We start from the raw sequence: 14,275 nt of genomic DNA, 5'->3' as shown, positions 1-14,275 counted from the left end.
TTTCCATGATTATGACTGCTAGGTGTGAAGACACTAAAAGTTGCAAGCTGACCGCTCATTCCCCAGAGCGCCCATTCTCAAGCATCGCTACACTCAATGGCCGGGCAAGCATGGTAAGTCGCTGAGAACAGGTGAGATTGCAGTGGCAAAATCTAGATGAGGGGGATAAAAACTCACAACAGTCTTTGAGAAGCATGAATTTACACTCAGAATCGTCCTGACAAAGGTGGGTGTTCATCACTAAGCAATGCCACATGGCCACCAATTCATGTGTTTTGCAGTCGAAGCAGGAGTTGGAGAATGGATCCGAAGCACCTCCAAAGGTAGCCAAGATGGCTACAAGGTAGGTATGTAGAATACGTAAGGACGAGGTGGCAAAAAGAAATTCATGTCAGCTCTGACCACCGTCGTGTTGGCCCGCTTGAATTGCCTTACCATCGACGTGATGATAAAATAATGTTGAATTACCTTTGATGTACGGAGGACCACGCCAAAAGTCTTCGGTCGCCAAGACACTAAAGGGTCAGGGATTAGCCCTGCCGAGGGAAATTATACACCAAAATTTGGTGCGAATCTTCCCTAGCACCTTACCCCACATTACAACGAGCTGTCCGTAGGATAACAAACTACTGTGGTATCAGGCAAAAAGTATGTTAGCTCGCCCCACACAACAGCAAGGGTCAAAGAGGTCACTTTCCCGGGTCACGATGTAGCCTGCAGCAAATTCCAGTATTCTATCTATCTAGAATCGAGTATGCATTCCATTAGCATCTATAACAGCCTAACATCGAAATACGGGTATCGCGGCTTGTATTGCTTGCACGGCCGGAAGGTTGTGGTGAGGGCGTTCGTAGTGCTTGGAGGAGCTCTTGATGCTGTTGTTGAAGCTGCTGTGAAAGCTGCTCTTGGAGCCGTTCTTGCTGCTAAAGAAGGAGCTGCTGCTGCTCTTGAAGCTGCCGTAGCTGTAGCTCGAGATCCTGAGTTGAAGCCATAGTAAATATATATTTGAAGTTAAACGCGTTATATTGGTATTACTCGTAGGTGGAAATACCTCACGAACGGGAAAAGTGACTCCTTTGACCCTTGCTGTTGTGTGGGGCGAGCTAACATACTTTTTGCCTGATACCACAGTACTTACCTCATTGATTATTTTGAAGCCTCTCGTGAAGATGCCGTACACAGATATTGCCACGGGGGCTATGATTGTGACCCTTAAAGCATCGAATAAGACCACCGCCGAGGTCATAACCCTCACGGGCATCAAGAAGAACACGATCAACGATATTTTCGCGCGTGCTATCGCCCGTGGCTTCGACCCTGCTGCCCGACCGATTGTCCTAAACGACGCCCTCCTCGCTGACGCTCCTCGATCCGGTCGCCCGCCTAAGCAAGCCGCGGCTCGTGAACACATCATAAATCTTGTACGCCGCGATCGTTATGGAAGAGAGAAAACCTGCGCTGATCTCGCTGGCGATCTTAGCCACTTCGGTATCGATATATCGGCACGGACGGTCCTACGAATACTTCAGCAGGCTGGCTTCCGGAAGACGAAGCCGACGAGGAAGCCTGGTCTGACGCAGAAGATGAGGAAAGAGCGGCTTGAGTGGTGCCTTCAGAGGAAGGATTGGACCTTGGAAGATTGGAAGAAGGTGATCTGGTCTGACGAGACCACTGTGGTATTATTACATCGCCGTGGAGGTTATCGGCTATGGCGGACGGTTGACGAGAAGGTCAATAGAAGCTGTATTCGTGAGCGGTGGAAAGGGTCTTCTGAGTTTATGTTCTGGGGCTCTTTTTCTTACGATAAGAAGGGTCCCTGCCACTGTTGGTGCCCAGAGACTGCTCAAGAGAAAAAAGCCTCTGAGAAAGAGCTCACGGCCTTGAATGAGTTGCTTGAAGAGGACGCGAGGAAGATATGGGAAGTTGAGCAAGGTCTTTATCGTATGAGGCTTCGAGACGGCAAAACACCAGGGAAGAAGCCTACGTGGCGCTTCACGAAGAAGACCGGTAAGCTCGTGAGAGGCGGTAAAGGTGGTATCGATTGGTGGAGGTATCAGAAGATTATCTTGATGCCTAAGTTACTTCCTTTCGCGAAGGAATGCGAGGTTGATCGACCCGGTATGTGGGTTCAAGAGGATAAGGCTCCGGCACACTCACATTATCTTCAACAACAAGCTTTCGATCGGGAAGGTGTTCGCCGCCTTCCATGGCCTGGTAACTCGCCGGACCTTAATATGATCGAACCAGCCTGGCCGTGGATGAAGAGATACACTACGAAGAAAGGCGCCCCCTCTACAAGAAAGGAAGCTATCGCGAAGTGGCTACAGGCTTGGGCCGACCTTCCGCAAGAGCAGATACAGCGGTGGATTGAACGGATCCCAAGGCACGTCCAACAGGTTATTGAGCTAGAGGGTGGAAATGAGTATGTCGAGGGGCGGGGAACCTAGCTAGCAATTTCACACCAAATCTAACTATTTACATCGACATGCATAATTAGCGCCGACCGAGGACTTTTGGCGTGGTCCTCCGTACAACCTGGCATAATAGGCGCGAAGCGCTAACATAGGCCGGCGCTTAGATTTAATACCTGGCTTTAAAGGAAGGGGAGTATGCCAGCTTCTGAGCGGCTACTTTAGTTGAGCGGAAGCGGGTCAGAGGCGGGTCGACTCTGGTGGGGGAAAGGGTGGTTGGCGAGCGGAGTGAGGCGGGGTGCGGGTCTCGCGGGGGATCGGTTAGGTCGGGGTTATTCCGCTGGGGACTATGCGTAGGCGCATAGGAGGGAAAGAAAAAACATAAAGGGAGGAATATAAAATTGAAAAAAAAAAGAAAAAAAAAAAAAAAAAAAAAGCCGCCAACCCGGCTGCCTCACAAGTAGAGAGCGGACCACACCGTAGGGTTCAAGCCGTTTGCCTATACTGAACCAGTCCGGATATTATGGATTGTAGACTCAGGTGTGACTAAGGTGATAGATATCAAAATGGAGCCTTGAGTGTAGTGTTGCCCCTTTAGCATCAGAGATTCGATCACACCCCATTTCCAACGTGAGGTGTCGAACTAGAAAGAGGCTGTGTAGCTTGGCGGCCCTTGCTCATTGGAGTTTTAGTTACGAAGCCTGAGTGCCCCTTCTCCCACTGTATGGCCGAGATGCTGTCCTATGTGGTATAGAGGAGGGTATAATGACCCCAGGACAACAGTAGCTTGGGCTCGGTCAGTGGACGCAGAAGAGCGTAACGGAACGACATCATCCGTTATGCCAACCGTCTGACCGACTGAGACTGTGAGTGCGGTATTAGTAGTGGTGCTGTTCACGTAACGCGCGTCATCGAGTCGAGGGTACGAGCGAGGTACGTGTCGAATGCAACGGCATGGCCGAACCATTGCCGCGTTGTGGCATGGGAAGAAACATAATGACCATACATAGCATCTACGGATAGCATGGTGTACTATACATACCGAGAGAAAATTATACGTGGATCCAAATACGTAGCGCACTGTCCGCGCACACCGGTCCATGCGCAATAACGGAGGCGGTCGAGTTGCTGGAGCATGTGGTGGCCATTCAGAAGGAGACACTGGTGGACACGCACCCTACTCGACTCGCTTCGCAACATGAACTTGCAATAGCAAACAAAATAGCAGGCATCGACCGGAAGAAGCTCTCAGGGAAAGCGTGGCAAGGGCATCTGAGAATGCTCAACCGATCAAGGTATACCATATCAAGAACTAAAGTCTTCGGGCCGTGCTAATCGTAACTGTAAAAAAGGAAGCTGGCCAGACGCTATGTTTATATGGGGACGGTGTGGAGGAGACAAGGGGTCTGTCAAACTCTTCACAAGGCTGTTGGTGAGCAACGAAAAGGATCCGGGAGTGCTTAGAAGGAGAGAAGCAAATATACATCCACATTCGCTGTCACATGTGACATACTGCTGCAACCTCTGCTGCTGACATGAAACGGGCCGTTTTGGCGGTTGGAAGAGGGGCACTACTCTCTAGGTACCACCGTGGCCCTATCAGGAGTTTTAAAATGGGTCTCTCTTGTGACTTCATCTCACCCCGCCTCACCCAACACGCACTGACCCCCCCACCCCCCCCCCAACCAACCAACAGCGGCTGGCTTCGTCTTATACTTTCTTTTTTCCGCCTTGTTAAAATGGACGCCTAAGACTCGCACACTTATTTGTGGATATACAAGGGTAGTCCCGGCAGCTGGTGCTTTGTACAGCCGTTCTCGCTCCTTACACAATACATCCCAAGAACCTCCATTCGACACGCCCAAGCCAGGACGATGGGTACAAGCTTCGACGCGATAGCGCAGAGAAATGCCCAAGATGCCAAAATGGCTTTCCTCGACCAGTTCACCCGAGCTAAGGAGGATATCGTATCCTTTGTTGACAGCCGCCTCGGTTGGAAACAGGCCGGAAAGTTCCTCGGGTACTTCATTGGCTCATTCAACATCAGCATCGCTGTCCAGAATGGCGAGACCGGCGAGCGTGCACTGATTCGTTTTCCCATACCGGGAAAAGTGTACAAATCGTGGCTAGAGCAGAAGGTCAAGAACGAGGTCATGGTTCTGAAATACATTTCCCGCCACACGGACATCCCCATTCCACAAGTTCATCACTGGGGTTTAACTGAAGAAAGCCCGTGTCACATGGGACCTTTTATAATCGAAGAGTTCATGGAAGGGGAGGACCTTGGCGAGCTTCTTAGAAAGCCCTCGGACATTAACGAAGATCTTCTCGTTCTAAATCCAGGCATCAACAATGCAAAGCTTGACTTTGTCTACGAACAGATCGCTGGATTTCAACTGCAGCTCTCGCGCCTGGAATTCCCGCGCATCGGTGCTATCTCTATGGACAGCGAGACAGGCGAGGGCAAAGTCACCGGACCACCACTGACTTACGACATGAATGAGGTCGTTGGCTTCGCTGGTTTCCCCGCTGAGAGCTACACGGCTACGGAACCCTTCAGTCGGGCGGGTGACTACTTTTCAGACCGCGCGCGATGCATGCAGGTAAATCTCGAGACGCATCGCAACATAGGTTTCGACGATGATAACATCACCTGGAGTCGGTGCGTCGCACGCCATTGCTTTGCCAAACTAGTGCCCGTCTACGGCAACATTGACGAAGCTGGGCCATTCCGTCTCTTTTGCGACGATATGCGGCCGTCCAACATGCTTGCCGACCCCAAGACAATGCGCATCACTGCCTTGCTGGATCTCGAGTTTACCAATGCCATGCCGGCCCAGTACGCCTATGATCTGCCCTCGTGGCTCATACTTCGGGATCCAGCCATCATGATAAGCGACTCAAAGCAGGAATTCGTCGATGCTTTTGAGCCGCGCAAAGACCAGTTTATCCGTGCCATGGAGCGTGCCGAGGCCAAATTTCCCCCCGCAGAGGGACAGCCAACTCTTTCGGCTCGGATACGGGAATCATGGGACAGCGGGCGTTTCTGGTTCAACCTTGCAGCACGAAGCAGCTTCGATGTCGATGAGGTTTACTGGAAGTGCCTCCACAAGGAGGGTCGAGGCGAGTCAATGCTGGATCAAGCAACGCTTGATGACAAGAGCGAATTCCTGAAGCGGAAGAAGGCCCAATTTGACGCCTACTGGGCAGAGAAGCACAATGACAAGCGCTTTGAGAGTAGTTGAGCAGTAGGAAGCGAGAAGATGTCCTCCAAGATGAGATTTGAGGTCTTCAATAGACACACAACTTGCGGATGGTCATATCATCAACCTCACACTTGGAAAAGCCCTGGCCAAACCCCACGACGAACTCTTTGTGGAGGTGGAAACCGGTTATCACCGGCGTTTATCAAAGGACCTTTGAGACCGCGTTCGGGAATACAAGGGGACGGACAGCTGGAGCCTATACACAGCCGCCGTAGAGAAAAGAATACCCGCTGGTGTGCCCCCGGACCTCTACGAATGCTTGCGAGACCGCATGGATGTGGGCGTCAGTGATCTGACCATAAGGCTGGCACACGTTGGCGTTCTACACTGGATGGTCTGGGCCAGACCTGGCGTATGAAGGCTTCTGTCTCTACTTTAGACGACTGGGTTAGCCGGCTCTCAACTTAGTAATTGCTTCTATGAATAACTTTGTTTTTCCTCTTTTATAAAGACGCAACGCGCTAGATGTCCTGGAATAGCAGCTCATCGTTTCGTTCTCCATTGCCAACATGTCTCCTTATGAGAGTATTCGGACAGCGCATCATCACCAACTGATGTTGGAATCCGCCGACCCCTGCTTAATGCGCGTGTGGACAGCGAGCCTGGTTAGAGAATCTACGCCCCAGTTACACACCATAACTGAACCCAGATACTGAGGGCACTAAGGCTGATTGGGCGCATCGCTCGCGACGCTATTGCTTCTAATAAAGCGTCAGCTGACACACGCTATGCAGGCAGCAAAGACGCCAGGTATCACTACCCAAGCCGCGAGAAGCAGGAGTGAGAGGAACATCAAGTACGGGGCGGCACGCTCAGGGCTTGGCTCCGCGTTTTCTGATGGTGCACAAGCGGCAAAACCAACATACTGCGCATGGGGCAAGCCAGTTATATTTTCAGCGCATGCACACTGAGTTCTCTCGCGACTGTCTCACAAACTTTGATGATACGCGACGCAGAGCAACACTCAAACCCTTCTCTAATCATCTCGAGATGTACTCCTCCCGGATTTCTGGTTATCTTCGGCAATTGTGTCCGACAAAAGATGAAGCCCATGCCATTGTCACCTCTGCCGACACATTTAGGCGCGACTACGTGACTGACGATCAAATCAACGCGGCAGAGATATCCGAGTCACACAGTGAAGCAATGCAGGAGGTTGTCACTGAGTTTTTGGATCGTTGTGGCAAAACGCTCTGGCCTGCTTCCATTGACACGGATTGGGATAGGTGAGCGCGTACGGCGTTTTCTAGAAAGGCAGGCTTGCTGATTTCAATCAGAATCTCGGAGCTCATGAGTGAGCTTTTCAGAGAACTGAATACAAGGGACTTTCCAAGAGATACGCCAATGGAACCATCACGTGGGAACTTCTAGCATTTGAATTGTGGGCACTGCACGAGAGATGCAACATATTAGTTACTGGAAACCAAGACAATTTGGATTTCGAAATTGAAACTCTCTTTGCCGTTACAGAGGATCCCGCTGCATCGATTTAAATCGCATAGCGAAGACCCCATCCAGCTGTTGTGGAAAGAAAGAGTGCAAGGACCCCATGGCATCTGCGGATTTTTGCCGAAGTACTTTTCTATCGCTTATGCAAGACATGGGCGAGCCCGCCCAGTGTTCCTATTGGGTGACGAAGTCAGTGCTAAGGTGAGTGTACTAGCAGTAATCTTTGTCCATGAACTTAGGTGAGTACCTTATACCCTATTTTGTGAAGCGTCCGTGGCTCGAGTTCTCTGTTCCTATTTCAATACCGTTATGGATAGACACGTGGAAGAGCTGCTCGCAAGGCATTTGTCAGCTGCTTCCTCCTGAGTTGTTGCCTGACATCTTCCAAGAGGTGTTATTTAATCTTTTACACTTGTCGTTGGGGAACTACTGTCCTAGATGATGAAGTCTATGCCTTAATTCCAATTCTTCTGGTGACCAAGTAGAGTACCTTGAATAGGAGCCCACATGTTTGATGATGATGAGCTTGCCCTCCTCAATTTCCTCCCCAAAAAAAAAGACTTCTGGTCTGCTTGCGCTGTCTCGAACCGCCTCCATGAACAAAGTAACATCGAATGAAAAGCTATTCCCAAACTTGTCAGCCGGGTGTTCCCAACCCTCAACTCTGGTGTTGTTCTTTGGTGTACTGTGCGCTTCGCTTGCCAGTGGTTGCGACGTGGCAGTGAGGCCGAATTTTGTTTCATGCCCTAACTCTAAGAGCTTCCTTCGGAAATCCTGCACCTTAGTCGTCCCCCAATCACTTTGGTTCCCCAGTTGATTTTGAAGTAGTTGAGCCATCAGCATTACTGAGCGCAGCAGCTGGTCGGCGCGACTTCTGGTGATCGGGCGCCGATGTACTGCTATGTTCCGCAGATCTGATAGGTCTCTCAAGATTGTCTGCAAACATGACCTTGATTCTCTTGGCAGGGTAGATGCCAGTTTCTGAAATATTCGTGTCCATTCTGTCAGTTCGACAGCAACCGAACACTGCCAACCTCGGTGACGTAGAAGTGATGGTATGTGTACTGATGCAAATTCATAGAAACAGTCTTCTAGAACTCTTTGCGCCGCATTGAGAATAACGTACTGTTCCGAGGACGGTAGAAAAGGCTCAAAAATGTCCAGAAGTTCATCGGAGCCTATCAACTCCATTTTCTTTTAGCTTTGTTCTTGTCCGGGGGAATGACTGTTCGGGAGTAGCGACACAGGGGTTCGCGGGATCCCTTACCCCGCACTTGGGGACAGCGCGTAGCAGTTGGTGACGTAGGATGACGAGGCCTGCGTAACGTATCAAGTTTTACGTTCGTGACTGGCTAACTACAGGGTAGGTAGCTCAGAAGTTCGTTTGTTTTGGAAGCATGCCGCCAATCAAGTGGGTGTGATACGGAGGTACTCCGTACATAATCACACAATTCTTGATTGGACATACCATTTCGCCAAGCTTGCTGTGACGCCGCCACAATAGACGACGATAAATGGTTACTCCATAGATCTGAGTGGGTGTGACGGCGTTACCTGGGGGCTCCTTTTCGGGGTAGGCTACCCATAATTGATGACCTTTCGGTGTGGCAGCCACACTTGACTATCAGACAAGACTTGAGACGAGAGGGTATGGTAATCTTGTTTCCCAATGTGATGTTATGTTGGTGACGATGTATTTGCCTTGCAGATTCGGCGCGCTAGCTTACCGTCCCGCCTTAGAGGTTGCCATCCCAGCCTTGGTACGGTCTTGCGCCAGGAACCGCTTGTACCCTAACCGCCCAGAATGAAAACACTGCTCCTATCTTTAGGAACATCTTCAGTACCATTGAAGGGAAACTCGAGCATCTGTATAAAAGAGTGCGCTGTAATACGTCACAAAACAGCATCCAGAGCAGGCTACTCCGTAGACAGGGCTAACTTGGGGGGTTGCAATGGCCTACCCTGCATGATAACAGGCGATGTCCAAGGTGAATACGGATGCTTGTGAAGAAAGCTTGGCGCGAGGAATAGGCAACGTCACAAACGCGGATAAACATGAAGTGTGAGATTTTGCTCATTACCGCAGCATGTGAAACAATAATCCCACACATCTTGCCAGAATTGACATTGCGTCTGCATGTCTCTCATCTCAAGGAGGCTTTGTCTGTCGAGCGATGCGGGGACGTCTGGGTACCCTGGCAAGGACTCGGTCAAAAGTGGATGTAGTCGACAGCGCTATTCAGGGGTACCTGGAGCTCTTCAATACACCAAAAAGGAGTGCTGTCTATTACATCCACTTCTGACGGGTTCTTGCCATGGGGCCTTGAACTTCCCCACTCACCAAGAACAAGCGTAGTCGATCACGGCCACTTCGTACTCAGTTTCTGCCAAGGTGATCAGCTACACCTTCATGAGTGGTGGGCAACGCATCAGTCGGCCACAACTGTATGCCAAACCAATGGCATCAACCACACCCCTCCGAATATGGAAACCGTGAGAAGCACCCTAGCCCGACTGTTGATGATGGAAGCAAAGGTGGACAAAAGTGGACGGCCCTTGTAGACGGAGCCGACGAATGCTCCGCGTCCGTGAACGAGCGGCACAAACCGTACCTGCTATTGGTTTGCCTCTCAGTGACACCACCAATCACACTGTACGCAGGATGTTCATCCTACAGACAGTCCATAAGGGGTACTAGAAGCCAAGTCTCCACGAAGGCGGCCGTATCGTGCGTCTTCTTCGTGCCCATGCCACCAACACAAAATACAAACACTACGGGCTTCCCCGACTCCCTTAGAATAGGTGAGAACATGATGTTGTGGCTAGACCAATTCCTAACGAGGGAGCAGGCACCTGTTTGAGACATCCAGAGGCCGTTACGGAGGAAAGCGGTGCGTGCCCTCGCTCTCCGGTTGTGTGGAGTACGGCCTTGATAGGACAGAGATGGAGATGCCGAGTGCAGCGAGCGCCTTCACTGGAGGTGGGCACAAATCAAGGAGCGACACACGGAGGCGCTTCTTCCTGACTTAATGACTAGCTAGAGAACGCGTGTGAAATTTCTCATGTACCTTGCCTCACCATTCTCAACCGTCTATCCTACCGTCGTCTATTCTATGGTCCCCAAACCCGTTCCTCTCACCGTAGGTGCTCACAGCATAAATCATGCTAGCAGCGCGCGTCCAACCATGGCCCTAGATATCTCGTGTGAAAGGCAGGGCCCCTCATCAAATATCTTCCATCCAGTTCGGGCGGTATTCGAACCAAAGACAGCCTTTGCGCTTGGTGCCGCCCTTGCCACCGTTATTGCAGTCTTTGAAATTGTCATACATTAGATCGTAACAGCCGGTACAGTGAGGTCCAAAACGAGTGTCCGCTTTCCTGTGACACAATGAATTATAAGAACAGCTATTTCTGGACGCAGTGGAGATATACAGTGCGAACAGGAGTCGGACCCACTAGTACAAGGTAGCCGTGACATTTGCAAAGCCTTCCGCTCTAGTCTACTATATACACCCCACCATCTGCCTCACTTTACCCCTCCGAGAAGCACGTGATTCAGTACATACTGTAACCAACCACGGCTGAGCCTTGCACCCGTCGGGACTGCCTCATTGGCACTAGCTTCAGAACCGATGAATACTACACCAGTGACCTAGACTAAAACGAAAGCTATGGGATAGTTGCTAAGATAAGAAACAAAGTTAATCTCAGCAAAGCCATTATTAAATTTGGAGCCGGCTAACCCAGGCGTCTAAAGTCGAAACAGAAGCCTTCGTGTGAGGGTGATTCAAGCCCAGCTTACGTTGGCTAAGGCGAACGCATTCGCGCATTAATTGAGTAGCTTCCAATGCCATTTCCATATGCTGCAAAGTGTGGGCGAGGTTGTTCATGCTCGTCAGCGTGTCGGGATGGTCCGCCCCAAGCTTCGTCTTGCGAGTCTCCATCACCTGCATAAAAAGCGTCTCTGCCTCCTCCCATTGGCCCTGCTTCCAAAATGTCGACGCCAGGTTGTTCATGCTCGTCAGCGTGTCGGGATGGTCCGCCCCAAGCTTCGTCTTGCTCGTCTCCATCACCTGCACCTCAAGCGTCGCTGCCTCCTCCCACCGGCCCTGGTCTCTATATGTCGACGCTAGGTTGGCCATGCTTGTCAGCGTGTCGGGATGGTCTGCCCCAAGCTTCGTCTTGCGAGTCTCCATTACCTGCATAAAAAGCGTCTCTGCCTCCTCCCATTGGCCCTGCTTCCAAAATATCGACGCCAGGTTGGCCATGCTTGCCAGCGTGTCGGGATGGTCCGCCCCAAGCTTCGTCTTGCGAGTCTCTATCACCTGCATAAAAAGCGTCGCTGCCTCCTCCCACCGGCCCTGGTCTCTGTATGTCGACGCCAGGTTGGCCATGCTTGATAGCGTGTCGGGATGGTCCGCCCCAAGCTTCGTCTTGCGAGTCTCCATCACCTGCATAAAAAGCGTCTCTCCCTCCTCCCATTGGCCCTGCTTCCAAAATGTCGACGCCAGGTTGGCCATGCTTGCCAGCGTGTCGGGATGGTCCGCCCCAAGCTTCGTCTTGCTCGTCTCCATCACCTGCACCTCAAGCGTCGCTGCCTCCTCCCACCGCCCCTGGTCTCTGTATGTCGACGCCAGGTTGGCTATGCTTGATAGCGTGTCGGGATGGTCCGCCCCAAGCTTCGTCTTGCGAGTCTCAATCACCTGCACAAAAAGCGTCTCTGCCTCCTCCCATTGGCCCTGCTTCCAAAATGTCGACGCCAGGTTGGCCATGCTTGCCAGCGTGGAGGGATGGTCCGCCCCAAGCTTCGTCTTGAAAGTCTCCATCACCTGCATAAAAAGCGTCTCTGCCTCCTCCCACCGGCCCTGGTCTCTGTATGTCGACGCTAGGTTGGCCATGCTTGTCAGCGTGTCGGGATGGTCCGCCCCAAGCTTCGTCTTGCGAGTCTCCATCACCTGCACCCCAAGCCCCTCTGCCTCCTCCCATCGGCCCTGGTTCCTGTATGTCCACGCCAGGTTGGCCATGCTTGTCAGGATGGAAACAGGTGGCACACAACGACCAGGATGAGCCAAGGTGCCCATGAGACAGCCCTTCCCCTGGTCTTGCTTTCCAAAACATGACTTTGACCTTGAAGTGGCCTTTTGGCAATCACAAGGGTTCTTAGTCTTCCTCGCTACTGCTTCGAATGTAACTGGTGTTGAAGATTGCTCATGAGATATACGCATATTTGTTTCGACCAAAACGAGTGACCGAAATTCGCAGACAGACCCCAGTAAGCAAAAACTGGGTATCGAAAGAGGAGAACAAAGTATCACTCGCCGAGATACGCCAGGTCCGCCCAGACCCACCAGTGCAGAATCCCGACGTGTGCCAACCTCACGGCCAGATCACTGACGCCACTGTCCATACCGTCTCGCAGGCATTCATAAAAGTCGCGGGGCATATTGCCGCTGGTGGGTATCCTTTTCTCTACGGCGGCTGTGTACAGGCTCCAGCTGCTCATCCCCTTGTATTCCCGAACGCGGTTGCAGAGGTCCATTAAAAGACGCCGGTGATAGTCGGCTTCCACTTCCAGGAAGAGTTCGTCGTGGGGGTTAGAAAGGACTTCGCCAAGTGCGGACTCGACCATGGCGAGCATATAGGCTGGGGCTTTAGCATGGCGGAAGATCTCAACGGCCATGTGCGGGACAGCCTCCGCCCAGCGCTTGGCTTGAACGACATTGGTGGACGTCGACTGGAGGATGGCGACCAAGGATAAGTACAAGTTGTTTGTCTCCATCTCGCTTTGGCGCTCGCCGAGAATGCGTAGGACGTGTTCGTAGACACGCATGCAGATGACAATGTTCACAGCGTCGAGAACGTCATTGCGAATGCGTAGCAGCCTGTCCTTGTCGTAGTGGAAGGTCTCGGGCGGAATCGCATCGTCTTTCTGTGCGCGAGAAGGTCGCACGAGGCGCGCAACGGCACGGAAAAAGATGGACATGTCGCCAAAATCTTCAGTGCAGTCATGGGCGTACTTGAGCTGTGCGCGATGATACCATAACTTTGACCGTCCAATGTCCAGCCTGCATGTTGCAATCTCCTTGCTGACTCTGCGCTGCTCGTAATGAACCGTCTCCGTGATGAAAGCAGGCCGCATCCAGCGAAGATAGTGGTTGGCCAAGTCCAGTTTCATATGCTCAAGCACACTCAGAAGCTTGCACATACCCATTACCAGTTGTTCCACGTTGCCTTCGCGACTTCCAAGGCGGAAACGTGCCAACATGTTGTTAACCTCCCCGTCACGCATGGGGGCACAATGCGTCTTAAGCACACCTGCTAACCACTCGGCCATTCCTTCCAGATTCAGCATGCCTTTGTAGAATTGCTGCATCAGCAAATTTACATTCAGCGCCTCCTCCATAAGACTGCGGTCTTGCACCGGCACGAGCGTCTCCACAATGTCCTTGATGGTTCGCAAGAGCAGGGGCAGACACCACTCATCGCTGTGCGCATAGCGCTCCATAAACTCGGACCGTCTGTTCTCGTCGACAAACATGCCCAGCTGTTCTGTCAGAGCCCTCCAAAACGCCCGTGAGTGCTCCTGCCTCGTCTTACCCCTATCGCCCAGGATGTTGGGTCGAAAATGCAAATCGGGGTCGAAGTTGATGTCATGGCGCAGTTTCGAGTTTCGTACAATGCGCGCCTCGTCGAGGTCCGATAGAGTGGCCTTGGTGATGGGCGGTCCAATTGTGAAATTTATTTCCGCAATCGATCTGCCAGTACTTCTTTTGGGGTTGTTCGACTCCTTGATTTCCGCAGGTCGTGTTCCGGAATTTGACGACTCTGTGGATATTCGTTCCGCTTGTAGGGTATGAGACGAGCCAGCTCCTATGGATTTGGTCTCGCTCGGGGATGAATTAAGTCTGCTTGACTGGAAGACTGGTGTGGAAACGGCCGCTGTGCTGGCTGACGAGCTCATGGACGGATTCGCCACGTCGTCCGAGTTTGCTCGAGGGAAGTTCACACCCGATGTGTCTGTCTCAACGCCCTTTAGGGGCACTGTTTCTTCGTATACCGAGCCAATCCGTTGGGGCTCTGTGTTTTGACTTGCCGCGTCTGTGTCTGTGGTACTAGCAGATGGAGTGTGTCGCTTTGAATGCCGGTCGC

The 14,275-nt window shown here is 51.8% G+C and overlaps 4 protein-coding genes across 4 annotated transcripts; 1 reads left to right on the top strand and 3 right to left on the bottom strand.

The window, feature by feature from the left end:
- Window positions 1-4,285: 4,285 nt before the first annotated feature.
- Window positions 4,286-5,656, top strand: F5Z01DRAFT_631806 (uncharacterized protein; the record flags this gene model as incomplete). The annotated part of the gene is made up of 1 exon (XM_046261816.1): window positions 4,286-5,656. The coding sequence occupies one exon, from the start codon at window positions 4,286-4,288 to the stop codon at window positions 5,654-5,656; it is 1,371 nt and encodes a 456-aa protein (XP_046113309.1).
- A 1,607-nt stretch (window positions 5,657-7,263) lies between these two features.
- On the bottom strand, window positions 7,264-8,421 carry F5Z01DRAFT_669337 (uncharacterized protein). The gene has a single exon (XM_046264418.1). It carries the CDS (start codon window positions 8,315-8,317, stop codon window positions 7,553-7,555), a length of 765 nt encoding a protein of 254 aa, XP_046113308.1. The 5' UTR covers window positions 8,318-8,421; the 3' UTR covers window positions 7,264-7,552.
- A 2,451-nt stretch (window positions 8,422-10,872) lies between these two features.
- On the bottom strand, window positions 10,873-12,296 carry F5Z01DRAFT_698503 (uncharacterized protein; the record flags this gene model as incomplete). The annotated part of the gene is made up of 1 exon (XM_046266358.1): window positions 10,873-12,296. A coding segment is annotated over exon 1 (1,335 nt), but the record flags the coding sequence as incomplete, so codon positions are not given.
- A 16-nt stretch (window positions 12,297-12,312) lies between these two features.
- F5Z01DRAFT_740770 (T-complex 11) lies at window positions 12,313-14,196 on the bottom strand. The gene has a single exon (XM_046266848.1). It carries the CDS (start codon window positions 14,085-14,087, stop codon window positions 12,438-12,440), a length of 1,650 nt encoding a protein of 549 aa, XP_046113306.1. The 5' UTR covers window positions 14,088-14,196; the 3' UTR covers window positions 12,313-12,437.
- Window positions 14,197-14,275: the final 79 nt, after the last annotated feature.

Source organism: Emericellopsis atlantica (genome assembly GCF_019669845.1).
Source record: "Emericellopsis atlantica unplaced genomic scaffold F5Z01scaffold_77, whole genome shotgun sequence".
Taxonomy (NCBI): Eukaryota; Fungi; Ascomycota; class Sordariomycetes; order Hypocreales; family Bionectriaceae; genus Emericellopsis; species Emericellopsis atlantica.
Note: the sequence above shows the minus strand (reverse complement) of the source record. Positions and strands in the feature narration are given on the sequence as shown.

Excerpts from the sequence above, each read along its gene's own strand:
- F5Z01DRAFT_669337 (XM_046264418.1), bottom strand. The coding sequence starts at position 8,317 with ATGGAGTTGATAGGCTCCGATGAACTTCTGGACATTTTTGAGCCTTTT.
- F5Z01DRAFT_740770 (XM_046266848.1), bottom strand. The coding sequence starts at position 14,087 with ATGAGCTCGTCAGCCAGCACAGCGGCCGTTTCCACACCAGTCTTCCAG.